At 41.2% G+C, this 22,144-nt stretch overlaps 1 protein-coding gene across 4 annotated transcripts; it reads right to left on the reverse strand.

Moving 5' to 3' along the window:
- Window positions 1–3,732: 3,732 nt before the first annotated feature.
- slain2 (SLAIN motif family member 2) lies at window positions 3,733–21,472 on the reverse strand. Of its 4 annotated transcripts, XM_015394312.1 has the most exons (10): window positions 20,754–21,472; window positions 17,388–17,530; window positions 13,132–13,299; window positions 12,876–13,049; window positions 12,446–12,793; window positions 11,576–11,722; window positions 10,661–10,747; window positions 6,412–6,450; window positions 5,803–6,010; window positions 3,733–4,345 (listed from the first exon to the last, which is right to left on the reverse strand). In XM_015394312.1, the coding sequence occupies exons 1-10, from the start codon at window positions 21,230–21,232 to the stop codon at window positions 4,282–4,284; spliced, it is 1,857 nt and encodes a 618-aa protein (XP_015249798.1). In that variant the 5' UTR covers window positions 21,233–21,472; the 3' UTR covers window positions 3,733–4,281. The 4 variants fall into 4 exon arrangements, with proteins under 4 accessions (XP_015249798.1, XP_015249800.1, XP_015249799.1 ...); XM_015394314.1 differs by lacking the exon at window positions 10,661–10,747 and having other exon boundaries at window positions 20,754–21,471; XM_015394313.1 differs by lacking the exon at window positions 6,412–6,450 and having other exon boundaries at window positions 20,754–21,471.
- Window positions 21,473–22,144: the final 672 nt, after the last annotated feature.

The following is a 22,144-nucleotide window of genomic DNA, read 5'->3' on the forward strand; positions in this document are numbered from 1 at the left end:
TCCGATGGTTGATTGATGTCTGTGTGATTAAAGCTGCTCTTTACAAACTTTTCTACCAAATCAAATAAATCAAATTTACAAAACAATCAGTCCTTCTCTTTATTCATCAAATCAAATTTAACAATCAGTCCTTCTCTTTATTTTGCTATTTTCTTTCCACAGCTTATTTAATTCCATATAAAATCTCTCAGTTGTGCCTTTATAATGTTCTCCTATCTTTATATGGTCACCATCTATAGTGTTAATTTTTGTTTTATACAAACGCAGCAAGAGTCGCATGTAAGGACAACGAAGGGATTGGATGATGATGATGATGCCACCTGGAAGTGTCTGAAGGGAAGCGGAGCAGATTTCAACATTAAACCGAGTTAATTTTTTTTCAGAAAGCTGCTCACAGATGTTTAACAATGCAAGCTGAAGTAGTTGCCATTAATTTATACATACAGAACTGTGCTTATTTATTTTTTTGTTCCTGCTTTTTTTGAAAACTGAAGTTCTGCCTCATTGGCCGGTTGTGTTTTCACTGCTGTATGTATTTCCTAGAAGCAGGGGCGGAGCTAGATGGGGGGCCAGAGGTGTCCATGGCCACCTTTAACCAATCATAGGCCACCCCTTCCATTTTTCTCGCCCTCTAATACAGACGGCCGCAGCAGTAATACTATAAAGAGAAATGTTTAAACTTATTAAACATAAAATTTTTAATATATTAAAAGTTACTTGAAAACTAAAACGCTGTGGTTAATTATGCACATCAAAGTAACAACATTAAAGTTGATATATAGAGAATTCATGCTCTTTTAAGATCCTCATTTTGTGTTATATGGGGTAAAGAGTAAATTATGTGTCTCTGCAAGTCATCAAGGAGTTTTAAGTGAAATCATAGATAAATAACGACTTTAATAATAACTTAAAATCTATTTAATGTAGATATTAGTGCATCTACAGTAATATTGTTATGCAAAAACATTTTTGATAAAAGTAAGTAAGTATTGAAAATGGAAAAGATGTTTTTCCCAGACATTTTGTCCACTATACCTTTTATTTAGACAACATGGATGTTTAAATATATGCTTCTATTTGTAATCAAAAGGCTGTAGGAAAGTATAGTTTGTCTTTGTTTAGAAAATATGGATGTTGTCCTCGTTCCTGTTGGAACAGCGTAGATGGACCCTGAGGTTCTGGCACCTATCCGCTTTCGGCCATCGCTCAGTTTACATTGGTTTTTGACTGGCCACCCCTATTAACATTTTTTTAGCTACGCCTCTGCCTAGAAGGACAAACGCAAACAGCTGGTGTGTTCAAGTTTGACCTCTGACCCTCTTTAACAAATTAGGGATGATTGAAAACGGTTAAAAGATCATAAAAGATTCATAAAAGGGTGTTTTCTTTTTGTATGTTATGTTATTTTACTAGAATAATAAGTCACAGTGAAACACACACACACACACACACACATATATATAGAGAGAGAGAGAGATACAAAAGTTTGTTCTAAGTTCTCTCTGACATTCTAAGGAATATTAATGGATTATGATTCTATCCTGCAAGGTCAAACATAAGCCATTGCTGAGTTCAGTTTAACCTTTGACCTTCTTTAACAAATGAGGGGTTATGGACAAAGTTGAAATGATCTCAGATACCTGATGAATCAAAAACTGCCGTTTAGCTAAACAGTTTTCCCTCACTCTGCTGTATTTACTCATTTAATCATCTATCTAAAAGAGCAGTTTTATATAAAGTGTTTTCCTATGTAAAAAAAAAAACACAAGAAAATGTATAATGTATATATACTGGTTGAACTGTAAAGTGCCTTGAGATGACATGTGTTGTGAATTTGGCGCTATATAAATAAACTGAATTGAAATTGAATTATATATACAAAACACGGCTGCTTTTTATTTTCTTTACAATTTTTACCCACCTTCTGTTTTATTTACTAATTTTATCATCTATCCTGAAGGATTTGGATCTTTGAAAAGGGGCAGTTTAATATAAATCATAAGTTTTTCCCTATTGCATGGTATTTACTTCATTAAAAATATTTTAAAAAATCTATTTATACAAAAGTCCACCGCAGTTTTTTTTTTTTTTTTTTTTACAATTTTTACCCACCTTCTACTTTATTTACTCATTTAATCATCTATCTTGAAGGATTTGATTCTTTGAAAGAGCAGTTTTATATAAATCATAAAAAAAAAAGTTATTTACTGTAATAAAATACAAAAAAGATGCAATATATAAAGAAAAATAAAAGAGCCCATTAGTTTGTTGTAACAGCCTTCCAGTCTGACATCCTGAGGAATATTAATGAATCATGATCTTATCCAGCAGCAGTTCTCTCCACATTCAGCTGCATCCAGCTTTGAATTGCTTGGTTTGTGTCCGCCGCCCTTAGAAGCATCACGGTATCGCTCTTCAAGAGGATATGAGTGCAGGCGTCGTGTCTTTGAGTCCACTGTGGGAAGGAAAAGATTGCACACCTCTGTGATTCAATCTCCTCTCGCTGCAGAAACAAGCAGGCTGGTTCTGGTAAACAGGAAGTGACTCCAGGCGCGGTAGAGCTGCTCGTGTGTCGAATACATGCTTTCCTACTAAAGAGCTAACAAGGCTCAATAAGACAGTCTGAAATCAACATGATAAAAATAAAAGTTATTTAAATAATTCATTTGATTTATTTTGCTTTTATTTTTACTCCTATAAAGAAAAAACTCAAACAAAGAAGAAAGGAGAAACCGTTCAATTTTTATTTGAAATGTGACTTTACAGTGAAATCAAATGTCATGTCTGTGGCTATAAAAAAAGTTCATTAACAAAAGAAGTTGCACACCAGGTGTGTATGTTTTTTGCGTCATTCACCCTTGCTTCCCACCCAATCCGAGCTTTGACAGAGGCACCCATCTCTTTAATAAATAGTTTCATTTACAGAACCTCTATTGTTTTTGATATAAATACAAAAAAGGCATGAGGAACATTTTAAAGCAATACGTGTGTCGATTCTGTAACAAAACCAAACAGGCAAGCGATTCAATCAGGCATAGATGCAAAGCTGAAAACAACATTGGCAAAGAAAGAAGTTGGCACAGACGATGAAAACACAAAGAAAATCTGAAGCTCAAACTCAGTGAAATTATAAATAGGCACTAATGGAAGCCACCCACCACAGCAGTGACCAAACGCCATTCCTAACACTGGCATGCCTTTTTAGATTCATGTAGCACATTGGGTCAAAACTTTTACACCCCATTAGGTTATTCAAACATTAAATTATTTTTTTTAATAGTTTTTTTCTTTCATCTTGCATGACACAGATCGCTGGGAAACACTGAAGTTGCCTTGATTGCATTCTCTGATGAGGACAGTGATGGCTCCCCACATTAAAAAATAGCTTCTGAAAGCAAATATAGCTTCAGTTAAATGATAACCTATCTTTTAATGGAGCACTCTGAGAAATGTCGTCTAGGTAAACTGTTTGGGGTAGTTAGAACTAAGGCTTTAGTAGAGGTGTCCCTCATTCTCTGCTTTTCTACCAGTACTGATCTAAAACTTCCAACTAAACAAGGCTTTGGAGAGTTAGCTTACAGCTAAAGTTCAAAATCAACTATTTCAAACAGAAAAACCTGAATCAGAATACTGATATGGATGTTTGGACATATGCTTTTTAAATAATTTGAATAAATAATTTTTAAAAAGAAACTTGTGCATACATTCTGGATGATTTTCTTTCTTTTTTTCTTCTTCTTCTTTTTAAGAGGAACGATTAAAGATTTGTACCCACACAAGAGGTGCTTTCACTGTTAAAAGACATCAAACAATTGTCTCAACATCACGGGACAGTTCACCTGCACGGCATCATCATCATAGAGATCACTCACCGACATCTGCTGAACACAGAGCATAATAACAGAAATGTGTGGAAACATTTCGACCTGAGGGAGGCGACAGGAGAACAGAGGAGGGAGGGAGGGAGGCTGGCCATGCAGACGTGACTGCAGGCGTTGCGTCGCCTGAAGGCGGCCCGCTTTTCTTTGGCATTTTCTCTGTGGCGTGCACTACATGCCCGACCCCCTCCCCACAGAGCCAGCCCCCCCAGAGAACAATAATGGGATGTTCTTTCTCACACGCTGTGGAGTCTCTCCTCTTCTTTTTAAAAAAAAACAAACTCTGATTTATACATGCTTGTCTGTCTCTGAGGAAATTTTTTTCTAGGTACATAAAGTGCCATGTTTACTGCCTCCTTCCTTCTGTGGATAGTGTGACTAGAGCGCCCCCTGCTGGCTCCACTCAGTAACAACCTTCTCTCCAGTTGTCACCTGTGCCGCCGTAAGTTCTTGGAGCAGGGAGAGATCTAAACAAGGACAACCAAAAGAATTACATTTAGATAAACCTACATTATTGCATTTATAAATATATTTACCATATTTTCACGACTATAAGGCGCATATAAACGTCTTTTTTTCCCCTCAAAATGTGCGGTGCGCCCTTTGGTGCAGTGCGCCCTATGTGTGTTGTTACTGCAGACTTTTGAGACCACCATGCACCATGCAGAACTCCTCATCTCCTCATTGAAGAGATGATGAAAGAGTGGCTGAGGGAGGTGTATGTAAGGAGACCAGGTGGTTTTTTTCCACTCATCACCATCGCTGTTAATCTGTGACTCCATGCGTGCCCATCTCACAGCTGATGTGAAAAACATGGTGAAACAAATGAACGCTGTGCTCGCTATTATTTAACCGCTCGACATCGGTGTGAACCGGACGCAGCAGGCGCAGCAGAAGCAGCGAGTTTACATGCAAAGTCAATGGTTGACGCGCGTATAGACGCAGCAAAAGGTCCCGCAGCACGTTTTGAGCAGCAGGCGCAGCGTTTAAGCATCTGACGCGCCGCCAAGGTGCTGCTGCAGCTCGAGATGGAAAAATTGAAGTTTTGCTGCTGGACAGCAAATATAGCTGCAAGGCAAAGAAAGGATAGAGTAGCTCCGCCCAACGCGTGTCAGACACACTTTAGCACCGCGCAGGCAGAGCAGCAAAGCTGCTTCAGCCGCGCGTCAGAACTAACTGGTACAATTTAAACTGCAGGCAGCAGGATAATAAAAGCGAACATATTCTGCCGGCAGAATAATTCCACGAAAAGTGGAAGGCAGCGCCGGGCAAGTTACGCCACCGTTTGCGGATGGATTGTAGATGCTTGGACTAACGTGTCTGCTGGCTCTGTTGAGGAGCCGCACGGCACGGAAAGTGACTCTGACAGCGAAGAAGGGGAAATTGGCATGTCTGATTTAGCGCAGCTGTTTAATTCAGAAACAGAGGATGATGACTTTGATGGGTTTGATTAATACTTTGTAATAAATACATGAATAAAGCACAATCATACTCAATTTTGCTCCCGCTCTATTTTTAAATATGCAGTAGAGGTATTTAAACGTAGTAGAGGACATGTACCGGTATATAAAAAACGCGCCCTATAGTCCGGTGCGCCTTATGTGTGTGTTAAATACAGAAATGGGACACATAACTGAGAGTGCGCCTTTTAGTACGGTGCACCTTATGGTCGTGAAAATACGGTAAGAAATCTGAAAGGCAAAGCATTTAAAAAAATTTAAAAAGAAGTATGTTCAGTAATTGAATGTTTTGGATGTTAAGAGAAGTAAAACAAGTAAATATCCAATGCAATCAAAACAGAGACTTACTCTTGACTTAAATATATATTATCAAATTTAAGCTAATTAACTGGAATTAACTTTTGTGGATAATCTAGTTAATAGAGATGCACGTGTGTAGAAAATAGTCGTGTAGATGTGCATACCTGCGCACTGGTTGAGCCAGCTTGCTTCGAGGCAAAGGGATGCCTCCTCCTGCAGAAGCACTCGGTCGGGGAAGGCCGCTGCGGGGGGGAGCCAGTGAGCGGGTGGGGGTGGAGGTGGCAGAGTTAGGGGTGGAGGTGGCCTTGACAGGCTGTCTCAAAGCCAGCGGGGATGGCGTGGCTGGAGTTCGGAGTTTACTGGGAGAGGGGACTGTAGAGGAAGAGAGTCAGGTGTAAGTGAGTTATATTTAACATTTAGACCATATTCTACCATTCTGCTTTAGCAACGACTTCATGATCACCAGTGCAATGGTGTGAGGCTGCCATAGATAGAATGTCAGTACTACAGGATGAAAGAGTAAACATCCCACTAGCACAAATGAAGCTTTACTGGTTGAGCAGTTCAAAATGAGCAGTCAAGCATGAATAAATGAAACTAATCTTTTCAGACAAAGCTGCTAACTATGATTCCTTATGTGTTGACAGAATGAGGCGTTTCACAAACAGAGCAAAGACAGAGACGGTCCAAAAAAAACACAACATCAATACAACCAGGGAGAGAAAACACAGCCACAGGTTATCTAAGGATGAGAGCCGCCAGTGAATACTCACTGAAATCACCTTCTTCTCCAAAGCAACAGGAGAGTGGGACTGGACAGAGACAACAGAGACAGGCTTTAATTTATGCCAGGGACGGGGGGGATCTGTTGTTAATGAAATTTTGGGTTATATTTAAACACAGTCTGGTTATTTGATTAGAAAGAGGAATACGCATATAGAATAAAAATAGTTTAATTTAGCCTCTGCTGTCCTAATGCAAAATTAAAGAGTATTTTCAGTTCTGGTTCAAGTCCCTATCCACTCACGGTCATCAAACGGGACGTTTATGAACGGTTCCGTGTTTAGATAGTACGATCATAAAATGATTTCAATGTTTTCTGCTCTGTCTGTGTGAATCAGCCAAAACAACTAAAACTAAACAAAAAAATACTTATACTACTATATAGTCAAGATAAAGTTTGATCTGCTTGGAAATGATACAATGAACATCACTGTACTGCAAAAGCACGGAGGTGGCTGCTTCATGCTGAGGGTTTTTTCCCATCTGCTGTTAGAGATGCTAATACAGTGAACAGAATAATGAAGCAGGAGGACCAATTCCAAGTTCTTTTATGAATAAAGCAGCTTAACATCAACTGCTGGAATGATGTTGACCTCAAACCTGTAAAAATTGTTACGATCTATTGTTAAAAAGAAGCTCCATATGTCCGGAAACTAAAATTTATCAAAGTGAATATATATGTGAAATTCTAAGGACGTCCCCCCTGCATGTTTTAGATGCATCTCTACTCAAATAGAGCTCCGTTTTCTTTAGGCACAATCGGTACATCTTAAAATACAGTTTGACTAGACAAAACCACATTTTTACTATCCAGAATGGTAATTTAAGATATCTGTATTTACATTCTGATTAGGAAGAATAATAATTCAAGATATCTTAAATTACAACACCGGATTTGTCATTTAAAGTGTCACACACTGATTTAACTTTTCCTCCTTTGGATTAAACTGGCAGTAAGGAATTTTTTTAGGAATGATCCTTCTGGAAGCCCATTAAAAAGATCATTACACATTTTGAATAGTCAGAATGTCAATTTAAGATATCTTTAATGGAAAAACTGAATAATTCAAGATATCTTTAATTCATTTAGAGATATCTTAAAAGGAATTTCGAATAGTCGAACTTACAATTCAAGATATCTTTAATTTTGTTTTGTCTAGTCATTATTTGCTTTTAAGATATCTATAATTGAGTTTTCACTTGTCAAACCTGCATATCTCCTATCCTAAAATACATTTAAGATATCATGAATTATGGTGGCATTTGAGATATCTTTAATTAGAATTATGACGAGTCCAAACTAAAATCGAGATATCGTGAAATCACTTTATGTCTAGTCTTAATTTAATCGTAGATATCTGAAATATGTCAGTAATTCATTCTAGATATCTAAAATGGACGTCTCCATGCAAGTTAATGGTAAATCTGACGTCATTTCGACTAGTCAGAATGTAATTAGAGATATCTCGAATAGGTATTTTGACTAGTCAAAATATAATCAGAGATATCTTAAATCGCTAAAACGTCTAGTCATAAAACAATTTGAGATATCTTGAACGTAAAGGCCTTACAACCGAATTTATGTTAAAACGGCTTGCCATGCTTAACTCTTCAAAGTTCAGCTGGGCTGCCAATTAGAAGATATGCATCTGTCATTCTGCTTAATATTAGAATAGCTGTTAAACAATATTTCACATTATCTTTTAGAATCTTTTGCATTGCAGCTAAAAATTACATTCAGAGAGTATCTAGGGAAGTATAATATCTGATCATAATGCAGTATTTGAATGCAAACCATTTGTGATATTGTACATATTGACCGGGTCATTATTAAAGCACAGAGCAGGAAGATGCTCATACTCTCTAAATGTCTGCGGTTATTTCTGGCTCCAGGAGAGAGCAAAATGATAAAGATAAAGGTCTGATATCAGGGTTCACTGATCCTGGAGGTCTGAGGTCCTGAACCTTTCAAATGAGTCTCTGCTTCTACAACTGAATCAAACAGCAAAGTTACGTCCTCAGCATCCTGTCACAGCCCAGCGAACGACCCGATTATTTAACTAAGGCGTGTTGAAGCAGAGACGCACCTAAAAGCCTTTCAGAGTCAATTACAACCTTCTAAATGATGAAATGCTGCCTCTGGGACCACAGTTTCCAGTTGTGATGAAATACTGTCAGTTTTCAGAAACAAAACTCCTCACTAACTAAACGGCACCTTTAAGACTTCCCGCCCGTTTCATGATGCAGCCCTACAGCTGCTGCAGATTGGTTCACGCCACTTTTGATTAGTGCCATCTTTAGGTTAGAGAAGGTCCAGGACCTCTCACAACTGAAAAACACATTTAGAGGACTTAAAGGAAGAGCGTGTAATAATTACAGGGATTTACTGGCACAAATGGTATATATAATCTATATGTCTATTATTTATTATCAGCTATGAACTGAAAGTCTCAATCTTTATGTTTGCCTTACCTTAGAAATTGCCATTTATAATTACATAGGAGTAGATTTTTAATTGTGGAGGCAGACATCTACGCTATGGCAGCACAGAGCTGACAAACTAGTGACTGGAGAGATCGCCATTACAACGCGACAGCAGGAAGAGATAAGCCAGATACAAAATAGTGATAAATAGAATAATAAAATACTATTTATAAAATGATCCATGTAAACTAGACTTACACTGGCCAATGTCAGGTTATTATGAAGACAGGTGATTATTTCAATCACCAGTTGTTGCATTTTTATTTTGTTTTTTTCCAGAGCTGACTTGCATCTTTCTCCTGCCCACGGTCCATGTTTGCTTTGATCAGTGCCTGAAACGGGGATGAATAACATGGCCAGCAATGTCGCCCTCTGTAGGTAAGGAACCACAGCGGTAGAGGCTACAGTTGGACCGGGCTAGCTATTGAGGCTAACTATGGAGGATCGAGGCAGAAAGCAGGAAGACAAGATTAGTCTGCCGGGTGGATAGAGGTCCAAAGGTGGGGTAGAACGGCTGTGGAATACTCTGAGGAGGACGGCGCGACATCAAAGGAGGCAACAGAGCAGGAAAAGACGAAGGGAGGCCAAGGCTAGTCTCTAGACGCTAACTGCTGGAGGTAAAAGGAGGACCGCTGAGGACCAGAGGGGCCTGTGGGTGGACTGAACGGCGGAGCAAGATGAGAGAAGGATCAGCTGGTCAGTGCCGGAGGTAGGACCACAAGACAGTCCTTCTAGGGCTATATGTTCATAAAAGCTGCTCACAAACCTCTCAAGAGCAATACCCACTGTATTATTTTCCCCTGATTCCATTTTGAATTCAAAAAGGTCGTTTCTGCGGCCCCCTTTAATAAAAGTGTGGTCAGTTCATCATACTTTCTCATTCAATTTTTATACTTGTCAATGTACTTGAGACGAGGGTGTTGAAGAATTAATGGATTTGAGGCGTGGAACTAATGTAAACAAATCTCTGGATCAATTAAGATAGGTCATGCGGACGTTGCGGAAACCATTTTTAGCCACTCAGTTTTGTAGAAATGATCGCGCTCTGCCTCGCATCACTGCTCAGAGAAGGTGGGAGTTTGGTTTACTGGGCAGGGAGGTGGTGCTTAGTGGAGGGAGCAGTTAAACACTGATCTATGTTAATTTCAGGAGGAGGAGTTGGACAGGAAGGAATCAGGATTTTGATGAAGTGATAGCAATATAGTAAAACATAGTTACAAAAGTTGATTTTACATGGCAGAGACCCTTTGAGCAGAGAACAAGCCAAAGTGCTGTTCAATCCAGAGCCTTCAACTTTGGACCGCTAAAGAACAAAGCTGCACTCAGCTAATATCACTGGCTGCTTTTATCTATACGTACACACTTAGAGAGTGTTTACCAATGCTAACTGTGCCGATTACTCGTATAAGATCCTGTCGACAGTCTAAAACATCCCCTCTGTTCCAATAAAACCATTAGTTGAACGTTGAACCAAATCAGCGCTGTCCTCAGATTGTAAGCCTGTGTATAATAATGCTAAAGACCGAGTCATTTCCATCATCTTCCCAAAGCGAACAAACAGCATCGAAAATGCATTACCTTCCATCCTCAGACAAACATTAATGCACTTTATCTCTCTTTCCTTTTAGTCCCACAAATAGAGCAGCTCATCATTTACACTCATCCATAGTCTTTGGGTGTGTCATAAACTGTGGGTATGTTTGTGTAGAAGATCAATGGCACAGCCTCCAGCTGGATTAGGGAGCAGGCTGTTACCTCGCAGGGCAGTTGGCTTTTGGAGGAGCTGTTTGGGTTTCGGGGATGAGCGAGAAGAAGCGGAGTATCTCGGGAGCTGAGCAGCAGCTGGAAAACACGGACAAGTCATCAACTGGCTTCTGGGTGAGAATCACTGCTTCACTGGAGAATAAACAAGTCCACTTTGGAACCACCAGGGGGCTCCACAAACAATCGCTTTAAGGTTGTTCCTTGGAGGAGGTGGAGCAGGATACCGGCAAAGAAAAGCTGAAGTGCCACAGTTGGGTTCTACGAGTCCAGACAGATGAAAAGAGGGTTTGGGTTACCCATGCAGGAAAGAGAAGAGGCAGGCAGATGTTAGGTCGGCCCACATGCCTGGTGCAACCAGAGCTCAAGGAGAAAAGAGATATGACCGACATTTTCCACTGGTAAATGTGCAATGAAGATCTTCTGCAGCCCAGGAGAAAAGAGAATCGGCTTTAATGTATGAAGACCAGCGTTTCCTGCTCTTCCTTTCTGCCCTATCCACCTCTGGAAGCAGAGCTGGATTACTAATCCTGAATTAAGGGAACACTGTTACCTTTTCCTAACCTGATAGAGCAAAGCTAACATTCCGAAATCTGCGAGAAAAAGTTAGTGTTAAAGGGCCTCTCAGTAGCTGCTGCTGTCATGCATTCCATTGATGTTAGAGTTAGAAGAGACGGAAAAATGAATAAGAGATTTTACAGCCCAGACTGATCAAACAGGATCCCCAAACAAAGAAGCCATGTCACTACAAAGCAGCAGAGCCCACTCACACGATGCCTGACAGCAGGTTATAAAGCCTGTCGTGTAACTGAGCAGGAGAACATAGAAATACTACAAAGATGTCAGCAGAGTGGTTAGAAAATGTACAGCAGAAGCAGCAACCCCAGTCACTGCAGGGAGGACACTCACTCGCTGACTGGCTCTGGTGTCGAGGAGAGCCGCCGTTTGGCACTTGGAGGTTGGACTCACAGCTGCGACTGTTCTTGACGGGTTCTGGCGACTGAGCCGTCACCGCGGCCGAGCGTGTGAGGTTGGGAAGACTTCTGCGGAGCTTTTCTGCAAACGGCAGACACATTTTTTTAGAGTGAATATTCTGATGAAGCTGTGGACACAGATAAGAATGAGCCAATCAATCAATACAAACCAGTGCTTATAAACTGAAACTGTATCAAACTGTTAAAAAGCCATCCAACAGCTGACCACTAAAGCACGGCAATATTTATAAAACACGTCCTGATACTGCAATGGGAATATTTTGATGCCTATTTTAGTTATTCTGAGAAATTTTCTGTTGGATTAATGTCAGTCGGTTGCATTTTCTGCAGCTCTACACCATGATGCTCTCGCCTCTGAACTTCAATGTCTGAATGGGGCTTTTTTTTTAGGGTGATGCATGATGTCATCTGTCTCTAACCACAGTAGAACCTGCAAATCTCTTAGTCGCTGTCAAAATGTTTTACAGCAAACTTTACAATAATCGGTTTTCTTTCTGAAAACGAACAAGTTTCACCATCATGTCTTTTTATACCTTTTGTTTAATAATATTTCCTGTTTCTTGAGGTGCTGCTATGGCGTGGAGGTCGAGTGCATGACATAGAAATTAACAAAAATAAAGGACACTAGAGCATATCTCAAAAATATACGTATATATATATATATATATATATATACTTCCTTTTTCTTTACAAACTGAACATAATGTAAGGAAAAATCTTTTATGACTTTTTTCTCAAAATGTCGTCAGGTCCTTAATATTCCTCCCGTCCTCCTTCTCTTTACCTTCATTCTTAACCACGTTGGTCTGCAGGTCGTGGCCGTGGCCCTGCAGCGAGTGACGGGGCTGCTGCAGGCGGCTGATGATGGGCTGCGGCGAGCCCCGGCTGTAGTCCATGGACCGGGCAGGGGAGCGCGAGCGGGGAGAGTTCCTGGGGGAGACGCGAGGAGAGTGGCGAGGGGAGGGGCTGAAACGGTTGGAGGGCAGGGCGAAAGACATGTGTACCGGCTCTTCCTCGTCCTCCAGACTGTGCGCATCTAACTCCTGGTCGCTGAAGGTGCTGCGCCGCAGAGAGTGGCAGGATGACCCTGAGCTGCGTCTGGACGCCGTGGCGGCGTACTCCTGCCGTAAACCTGTCAACAGACGACAGAAAAACTGTAAGAAAAAGAGAGTGGGGGCGAAGGAGCAGGAGTTGAAACGGATTTGGGCACATACTCTCTTCCTGCATGCGTGCCAGGATCTGGACGTCTGTGACGTCATTAAGCTTGTAGGTAGACGAGGAACCGACAGAGTCCTCATCCATCTCTGATGTGCTCAGTTCACTGTCCACTGATGACTGCGGACTAATCGCTGGAGGATTCCTCTCTGCAGCGGCATTTCTCTGGTGTACTGGACAGGAAATCACTCGTCAACATCTCAGTCGCTTACTGAAGAAATGCTGCATAACAGCGAGCTAAGGAGAGCTCCATACCAGAGTTACCGGGCATCAGCTGCTGTCGGACGATGGGCACTCTGCAGGGCGTGGAGGAGGGGGAGTTGAAGCCACTGCTGTAGGGGCTGTTGGCTGCATTTGTGCTGTAAGGGCTTCCATAACTCTGCTGCAGATACGGGCTTCCATACAGGCTCCTGCGCTTGTTGGCTACAAAACGGGACGACAGAAACAAACCATGACTCAACAAAAAAAGGAAGAAAAAGCTCCACACTTTTTCTGCCTTATCATTCTAGTTTATCATCCCACAAATAAATGAAATTACAGGGTTATTTTTAAAAACAATTAATGTGAAATGAACATAAATGGCAGCATTTTAAGGCTTTACACATCTCTCCTCTCACCAAGGTTTGCCAACACACTGCTGTACACCCATTTCCTCTGACAATGTTTTATCTTTATTTTATAAAGCCTAAAATCTAATAATGTCTTTAAATGAAAGCTGTTAAAGGTTCTATCTAAATGAGCAGAATAAACCCTTTAAAGTTTCTCTAATCTATATTTAGATGATCTGGCCTCTATATTACAGCTAGCAGAGATGGGTCAGGTCATCCAGGACTATCTGCTAAAACCGAGCGTTTCCCTGAGGCGTCAGTTTCATGTTATAACATACAGCATTTCCTTGACTAATAGTCTTTTACTTGTTATAAATAATGTATCCATCTGAACTAAAACAGGCAAAGCTAAAGCCAAAAAGTGAAATGGTTTAAATGTTGTCTTTTACAGCGTTTCGCCTTCAGCCCGATGCTGTGAGTTTGTCAGCGATCAGCTGAAAGTGGCAGCAATCAGTGAATCGCATCAGAGCCAGAATCTCAATCAAAGCTCTGCACTGTGCTGCTACTCTGGCTGAGTGTCCGGCTCCATATGCTGAGCGTGGGCCTAATAGAGTTCCTGAGATAAAACAATGCATCTCATTCTGTCCATATGGACCCAGAACAATGCAATTCCCTGTGAAAGCCTCCAAACCAGCAGTCAGAGGTTTCCAGTTCAGAGCCCAATGATCTCAGTCTGAATTTGGCAGCTGGTTACTGATGGTTACTCTGCTGGTTTGGATGGCTGCCGTCTCTTATTTTCCGATCCCTGTGTTTCTCTCTCTCTCTTAGAGACTGGGTGTGTTTACTGTGCTCTGTGGTGACGGGAAGGCAGCCTTTTAAAACAGACTTCCTTCTCGAGTCTCTTTCACTTTCCCTCCTTCTCCACCTCATGCTCTGCACTCTGTCCTCCTGTATTATTCAGGAAATACCAGCATGTTCAGCCTGCTAACATCTGCACAGATCAGCTGCTGAGGATTGTCAACAACACAACGTGGGAAAATTGACTAAAAAAATGCTTCCTTTTTCCCAGCAGAAAATTCTACTTCAGATGGTGTGGATTTATTCTACACATATGAGAGGAGAAGATATGCTCCATTGTGTAATGATATGAATGTTCCCAACATAAAGTGATGCTTCTGTGAGTGTCGGCTTCATCTGTACACCTGGTTTGGATTCAGGTAGGGGCTGTTATATAAAAGCCAATCACAGTAGCACAGCATCACTCCACTAAGACAGACCAATGAAAGGCCGCTGGAGCTCAGAGACCGACAAAAATAGTTTGCCCTGAAACTCTCATGTCCTGAAAGAATAACAGGGAAGTTCTGATCCCATCCAGCATGATAGCAATTTTAAAGAACCAGAAAGGCTTTGCAACAAACCAATGATGGAAAATCCTCAATAACAGCTTAAAACAAACCAGGATTAATGTGTAAGAAAACAAGAACAAAAAGCTGTATGCCTAAATCCAGTCAATATAAAGAAGGAGTAAAAACAGCTGCAGGGAGCTGTGGGCTGCTGCAGGCGGGCCCATGCTCCCATGTTTTTTACCCACACCCCTGGAGCAGCCAACCCACCAGCTGCAGGGAGCTGTGGGCAAAATCACGAGAAGAACAAACAGAGAAGCTTGTGTCAACAAGGAGATAAAGACCAGGCAGGAGGAGAGGGATCAAACTGGAGTGTGAGGCGGACAATACATGAACAGAGAAGAAGGTCAGAGTTTCTGTTCAGAAAACAGCACCGGTCAGGTTTGCGTCTAACAGCTGACCTCTCTGCTGCAGGGCACAGCTGTCAAAGCAGGAAAGCAAGACATTCAACTGCTCCAGTGTGCATGGAAAAAAAAAAAAACCCGGCTCCAATGATTATCAGGGTTGTCCGACATGAAAGAAGTCGCGCTGCCAGCTAAGGGAGCTATCTCCAAGGCGTTTCCTCCCAGTTAGTTATGTAATTGCTACGTCATCTGAGGCCCTGATTTTAGCCGGGTGTGCGCATAAAAAAGGCACGGTGACTTAAACCAGACAATAAAAACCTTCACACCTAAAATATCTCACTGCTCTGTGAGGTAGTGTGAACAGAATGTCATTCATTCAGGTCTGTGAGGACAACCCAAACAGGATTTTTTTTATGCTTTTGCAAAATACTCAGCAATGGAAAGTTCTCTGGAGTCACATGGGTGTGTCCTCTGATTCGGATTCAAGTATTCAAAGAATTTACTAAGGATTACCTCAAGAGAGATGTAAATAAAACAAAGATATTTACTTTAATATTCCAAGCAGGGATCTGTCTTACATTTCAGGTCAATATAAGATGACATTTCCCTCCCTCTAACCCTGCAAAACTCTGATCCCTAATGATCAGGGAGCACATGGTCCGGCCCTTTCACCAAATCAGGACACAGACATCTTAAGCACACTACACTCAATCATCTGTGTCATAAGTGGAAAATGATCCACATGAATCTTGAGTGCATCAAGAAGTTCTCTCATATTCCAACTCAACAAAGCAGAGGATCCCATCTAAACTAGTAAACAACCTTCAGCCAAATATCACCCAACATGATCTAATGGTCACATGAACATACCTCTGTCAAAATGGAAGTGACCCCTCTCTTAGTTTAGCAGCGAGGATTTGAAGCCTGTCCTCCTCCCAACAGAACAACTATAATTAGTGGGAGTCCAAAAGTCAACCGCAGATATAACACCGGCATAAAGCAGCAAAGGTGGGTCTGAATCCAGCTGGAGGAATGGTGGATTTTGTGCTCTCCATACGGTGGCCCCGAAGTGCAAACTGCAACTACAAATCTAAAAGCGCAACTACATTAAGGAAATCGCAACTACATAAAACAAAGCGCAACTACATTAAGCAAAACAAAACTACATAAAACAAAGCGCAACTACATTAAGCAAAACAAAACTACATAAAACAAAGTGCAACTACATTAAGGAAAACACAATAACATTAACCTACCGGAAAAGGTAGGTACCAGTGGGAAACATGAGACATCGCTGATTGGACGACGGCGCCGTTTGACCCTTGAACCGGAAGTCATTCTGCCTGCTGCGGCTTTTGAAAACATGGATATTGTCGGCGCCCCAAACATAGCTGCCGTTATCCAGGAATATTTTGAATCAGGACATACGTACGAGGTGATACTGGATATGCTCAAGACTAATCACGAAATTTCAGTTAGTTTGCGTACACTGAAGACACACTTTAAAGAAGCTGGACTGTTCAGACGACGCAACTTCCGGTTTAAGGGTCAAACGGCGCCGTTGTCCAATCAGCGATGTCTCATGTTTCCCACTGGTACCTACCTTTTCCGGTAGGTTAATGTAATTGTGTTTTTCTTAATGTAGTTGCGCTTTGCTTTATGTAGTTTTGTTTTGCTTAATGTAGTTGCGGTTTGCTTTATGTAGTTTTGTTTTTCTTATTGTAGTTGCGCTTTTAGATTTGTAGTTGCAGTTTGCACTTCAGGGCCACCGTATCTCCAGTAGGGGTGTGGGAAAAAATGTATTTGGCGATATATAATGATTTATGGCTGCGTGATATAATATCGATCTAATTTTTTTATATCGCTTTTAAAAAAAGCAAAACATTTTTACCCCAAAAAAAGGAAAATGGGCTACCTCTGCACTGCCACTCTGGCAGATAGAGCTGTGGTGCCTTTCTGCTGTACGGCATATCTGTAGTTCAGGCAGTCACAATAGAAGAACAGCACGTCCTTTTTTATCCATGCATTTAATTTTGATAGCTGGGAAAAATCTCTCATAATGTATTGATATTGCAATATAGTGATAATATCACAACACCCATGCCAATGTTCACTCCTACTCTCCAGTGAGAATGGCCCACTAACAGAAATAGATTCACAGTAAATAAATGATTTGAAAACTTCTACCGGTTTAAACAAAAGTAAAGTTTCAGTACCTGACAGTGTGAGGTCCAGCCTGTGGATGAGCGAACGCTTGGCCGATTCCATCTCAGGGCTGGGGTTGTCTAAAGTCTGGCGGCACCACACTATGGGGCTCAAGGTTTTGTGCAGCGGGCTGTTCAGTTTGGATTCGTATAACCTGAGATTAGAAAAATACAGACGGATGAACATATGAGGGCTGCCGTTCCAGCCAGCACAGTTAGTGAATAACCATTAATGACAGTAAGCAAGTTCAGTCAAAGCCTACGGTAATTAAAAAAACATTCCAATGCAAGTCTCTTCAGCCTTCCTCCTCATAATGAGACCCAGCTATGATGGCTCATGTCTGCACCCCTCATGCATAACTCAACATAAACACCTGGTACTGGTTTTTATTAAACAACACTGGAGCAAATCAGATTAACAGCAGTTTGCTTTTGTTGAATTTATTGAAAAATAAACACCCAGCATCTTGAGGTACTTTACTTTTTTCCAGTATATTGAATGAAAAAATAACTGATGAGATTTTAATTGGTTTAAAAATCAGTGTGCACATAACCCCAGAATGGTTAGATTACCACAGATTACATGAGGTTAAACTTTTTCAGGACGGTCCACTGCTACAGTATGTAGATCTATTCTATGTGTTTATGGTTGAGATAAGAGAAGAGATCTGAGTCAGCAGCTGTCAGCGCTGTAGCTGCCAGAGAGGAAGCCTTTCATGATGAAAGCCAAGACACTGCAGGGAAAGTGAAGCTAACGTTGGGACACACCGGCCTGGAAATCTCACTGCATACTCACATTGTTTGTAAACATAATGGAGGTCATCCAAGTACTGTATGGTGCGACTCCCAGCTCTAAATTTGTTTTTACGTGTCATGTGGGAGATAAAACGAATGAAGCAAACAGTCATTGATAGGTTAAGCACAGCAGCAGCAGCAGGGAGCGTTTTAAATCCACTCCGACGCCAATTTATGGGATTACGAGGAGTCTGTGACAGGAGCTGGCTAGATCTAGGCACTACGTGGTAATCCTGGATATGGAGCTGATGAAAAAGGCAGACTAAACAGGCTACGCTAAACGAGATTGGCTCTGCTGAGCGTGAGAGGCCAAAGTTAGAGAAGTAGCCTGACATAAGGCGCACTGCTGCAAACAACACACAAATGACAAGCCTGTCCTTTTAAACTGGACATAAGGGAGCTTGAATAATCAGGCTGAAAATGGACCGCTCTGTGTATTTACAACGTTAACTCTGATTATATCCATCACTGAGTGGAGGACATACGTCGTACAGAGAGCTGGCCACTTATTTAGGTCCGCTGGAGATCTTTAAAACAGCAGATTTCACATAAATGAACACAAACTTTCATCTTTCAAGGAAAGCTCATCATTTTTAATACAGTCTAATAGTTTATTAGCTTTATTCCAAGGTGTCAAAAAGTGAACAGTTCTTTAAATCTCCATCATATCTCTGCAGTTGACAATGGTCCCAATAGGTTGCCAGTTTCCACAGGCTATGTGGAGAATAAAGCCATGTGCGTCTCTTTATCCCAACTGTTGCTGCACACTGCCACTCAGTTTGCTGAAAGGAGCCTCTCACACTTACATGTCCTTTGCAGGAAAGATGTTTGGTTGTTAGGAAATATTCCCAGTTGGAGAAAGAAACCATAATGTGGAAACTAGAATAGTAACACAAATGATTCTGATGAACTGAACACTGTGGTAAAAATGTCGTAGACAGTCCCAGATTTCATCCCTGATTACAAATCATCTACCTCAGTAGATAGTCTAACTAGTTAGCAGCTAATGTCGGCTCTTTATAACTGTGTTATTCAATAAAGAGCAAAACGACCCAAAAGGTAGGCTATCAACGCTGCTAGTTTAAAAAAAATACTAAAACGTTTTAAAAAGGTTTTCATTTTGAACTGTTTATGCCTATGAATCAAAATCATGTCTAAATACGAATAAGATATCAAAACTATACTTAGCTAATGACTATACAAGCCGAAAAAAGAATGTTTAGTAGGGTAGCCCAGATTTATCATCCCGCCGATCAATCAGCCTCGATTTTCTAAGTTTTGGGAGTTCTGTGATTGGCCGATACTTAGAACCGATCTTTTCCACCTGATCTGATCTACCTGTGGAAACCACAGACTGTAAATGCCTCAAGCTTTAATTTATATTTGAGAGCAATTATTTCATAACTTTTTATTATTTCAAGACCAATGCTAAGTTGTATTTTGTTTTACTAAGATAAGATAGAAATATCCTATGATCTTAAAACAGCTGGCAGTCCCAGTTATAAAAATCTATTGGTAAAATCAGCATTTCAGGATTTTTAAAGCAAACCGATGATCAGTCAGAAACCTAAATTCGGAGCACCCCTAATATTTACTGATTGTTTAACCAATACTTTTAGCTTTTGTGTAATAAAAAAGTCCTAAAACAGTTGAAATAAGTTAGTATAACGTATTTATAAAAAGCTTAGACAGAATAAGAACACCTTTATATGGTAAAATAAACACTGGTTGTATTAAGCAGTGGTTTTAAAAAGCTTATTGTGCAGCATATGACATGCTCTTTTACACAATAATTTCTTTTAACTAGTTGGTCCTTTACCCATAATCCTAACAGTGCAGCAGCTCTGTTTCAGCTGTTTGGTTTGAAAGCTTGGTTTGTACCTTGGTAAAGCTGAGCAGCCCATGTCCTCATCTTTATAAACATTATGTAGAGGTTAGGTAGACATGAGGGCTGTTGGATTAACTCTAACAAAGCGTGCTGCCTAATCCTTGTCTGTAAGACCCCTAAATATGACCGGCTTAAATTCTAATGTAGTCCCTGCAAATACAGAGCTATGATTAATTTTAAGGCATTTTGGCATTCAGCCCTACAAGATGAGATAATTTGCCAGTCATGTCTCAGTTGGTGCTGCAGAGCACTTGTAGCTCTGAGGAGGAGGACTATAACCATGACTACATCTCCCACATGATTGCTAGGCAGGAAAACAAGTCTGATTTTCACTGTACACCCTGAGCCCCTTCCAACAAGCTAAACAATCTGTCACTTTAAAAGGATAACCTCTGCAGTCCAAACTAGTGGAGAGTGTGAGCTTTTAAGGTCAACTCCTATGTTTCTAAAACAAAACTCCATGTTCAAATGGCTGAAGACAAACTACTGTAAAGGTGATAGGGGTGGCATGGCATCAGCCATACAATGCAGCTCCTTCAGAGTGGATGACTTCATTATTTTAGGCATTTTCCTGGGCTGATTGTCTGAGTAGAAGCTAATGTGAAGAGCAGCTGGGTTCAAGCTGTCAGCCAGCCCTGAAGACACAAACACGGCTGCAAAGGCAAGTTTCCTCCCAACACAGGCCCATCACTCACCAGCTGTCCTCGTCTTCATTTAGACAGTCCATGTCTTCAAGATCTAAGATGTCCACTTCATCTAGAATTGAGGTTTCCCCGTCAGCAGTAAACCCGCCGGCGTTGTCTGGGTAAAAGGAGTTCATAGCAGACATGGAGGAGGCAGCAGAAGCCCCCTCACACTCATACGCCCTCTTTAAGCTGATACCGTCGAGAGACAGTCTGGGTCTGGAGCAGAGGTTGTTCTCCAGCGGCCCACCGTAGCTGCCCGAACCGCCGAACCCCACCCCAGGGAAGCCGGCCAGCCCGGTCCCCGCTGACAGGGAGGACGGGTCGTAGCCGGCGCTCAGGGGTCTGTGGTGGGCTGACATGGCTCCGGAGGAGGAGAACATCGTGGACCTGCTCCGGAGCTGCTCGTTCTGCTGCTCCAGTTTCTTCACCAAGTCCTGGAGTTTCCGCACCTCCAAGTCTGCGTTGATGTTAGAGTTGATGTCCTCCATGGTGATTCCTCAGCCCGAACGGAAAATACGCTGCGGTCCGGAGCGGTTCCTCCGCGGTTCCTCTGCTTTCTGTCGGTTTTCTGAACTAATATCTACGTGTTGAAACCAAACACACCGGAGTTTAGCTGACTTTGTGAGCTCAGCGTCGTCATCTTCTCTGGATATTCGCCACTACGGGCAGGGTCGAGGCCATTTTCATAATACTCGTCACCAACTGTGAAAGACCAACAGGCGGCGGATAACATACGTCACCGCGCACGATACCGAGAGCGAGCACGTAACCAACACCTTTTTGCTCGCGCACGCATAAACACGTCGTTAGGGAGGGGCTCAAAGTATGTGCGATAAACCGGTGTTATGCCCAAAAGTGCATGCCTGCCGAAATATGCATCCCCAGTCGCGGGAGCGCGCCTCGCTCTGTTGAACTGCATATCGACGAGGAAAACGGATTAAAATATGTTCAATGGAGCTTAGGTTCTTATATTAATGATATAAAAACGTTTAAAAATACCTCTCGTGGGAAAAAAATTGTGGTTATTTGGCAGATTAATTCATAAAATTNTATAGTCTGTAGCTATGTAAAGCACTCAGCTTTTTTTTAAGCACTTTGTAAATAAAGCGGAATGGTATAATATGATAAAATATGGTATGGTTTTACTTTATACTGAATTTACAATGGAATTTGCTAAACTTTTCTCCTTTTTCTCTGATATTTTCCTAGTTCTCTGGCCTGCCTTAACATTTATTCATCCATCTTTTAAACTTGATGTAGCGTCTCTGTATTACGATGGATTATTAGGGCCGATATATTAATATATTTTTAATTATGAAAATAAAGTAATAATGTTAGGACTATTAACATCCTCATATTACAAAAATAAGGTCATAATATTACGTCTGCAAGAATAAAGT

This window comes from Cyprinodon variegatus, unplaced genomic scaffold (assembly GCF_000732505.1).
Source record: "Cyprinodon variegatus isolate N-32 unplaced genomic scaffold, C_variegatus-1.0 Scaffold680, whole genome shotgun sequence".
Taxonomy (NCBI): Eukaryota; Metazoa; Chordata; class Actinopteri; order Cyprinodontiformes; family Cyprinodontidae; genus Cyprinodon; species Cyprinodon variegatus.

What these genes read in the sequence shown, in the direction of transcription:
- slain2 (XM_015394312.1), bottom strand. Translation starts at nt 21,232, where the DNA reads ATGGAGGACATCAACTCTAACATCAACGCAGACTTGGAGGTGCGGAAA. An exon ending in AATGAAGACGAGGACAGCTG is followed by an intron (nt 17,531 to 20,753) that starts GTGAGTGATGGG and finishes TTCTAATCTCAG; the next exon opens with GTTATACGAATCCAAACTGA. An exon ending in TGGAGAAGAAGGTGATTTCA is followed by an intron (nt 6,011 to 6,411) that starts GTGAGTATTCAC and finishes CTTCCTCTACAG; the next exon opens with TCCCCTCTCCCAGTAAACTC.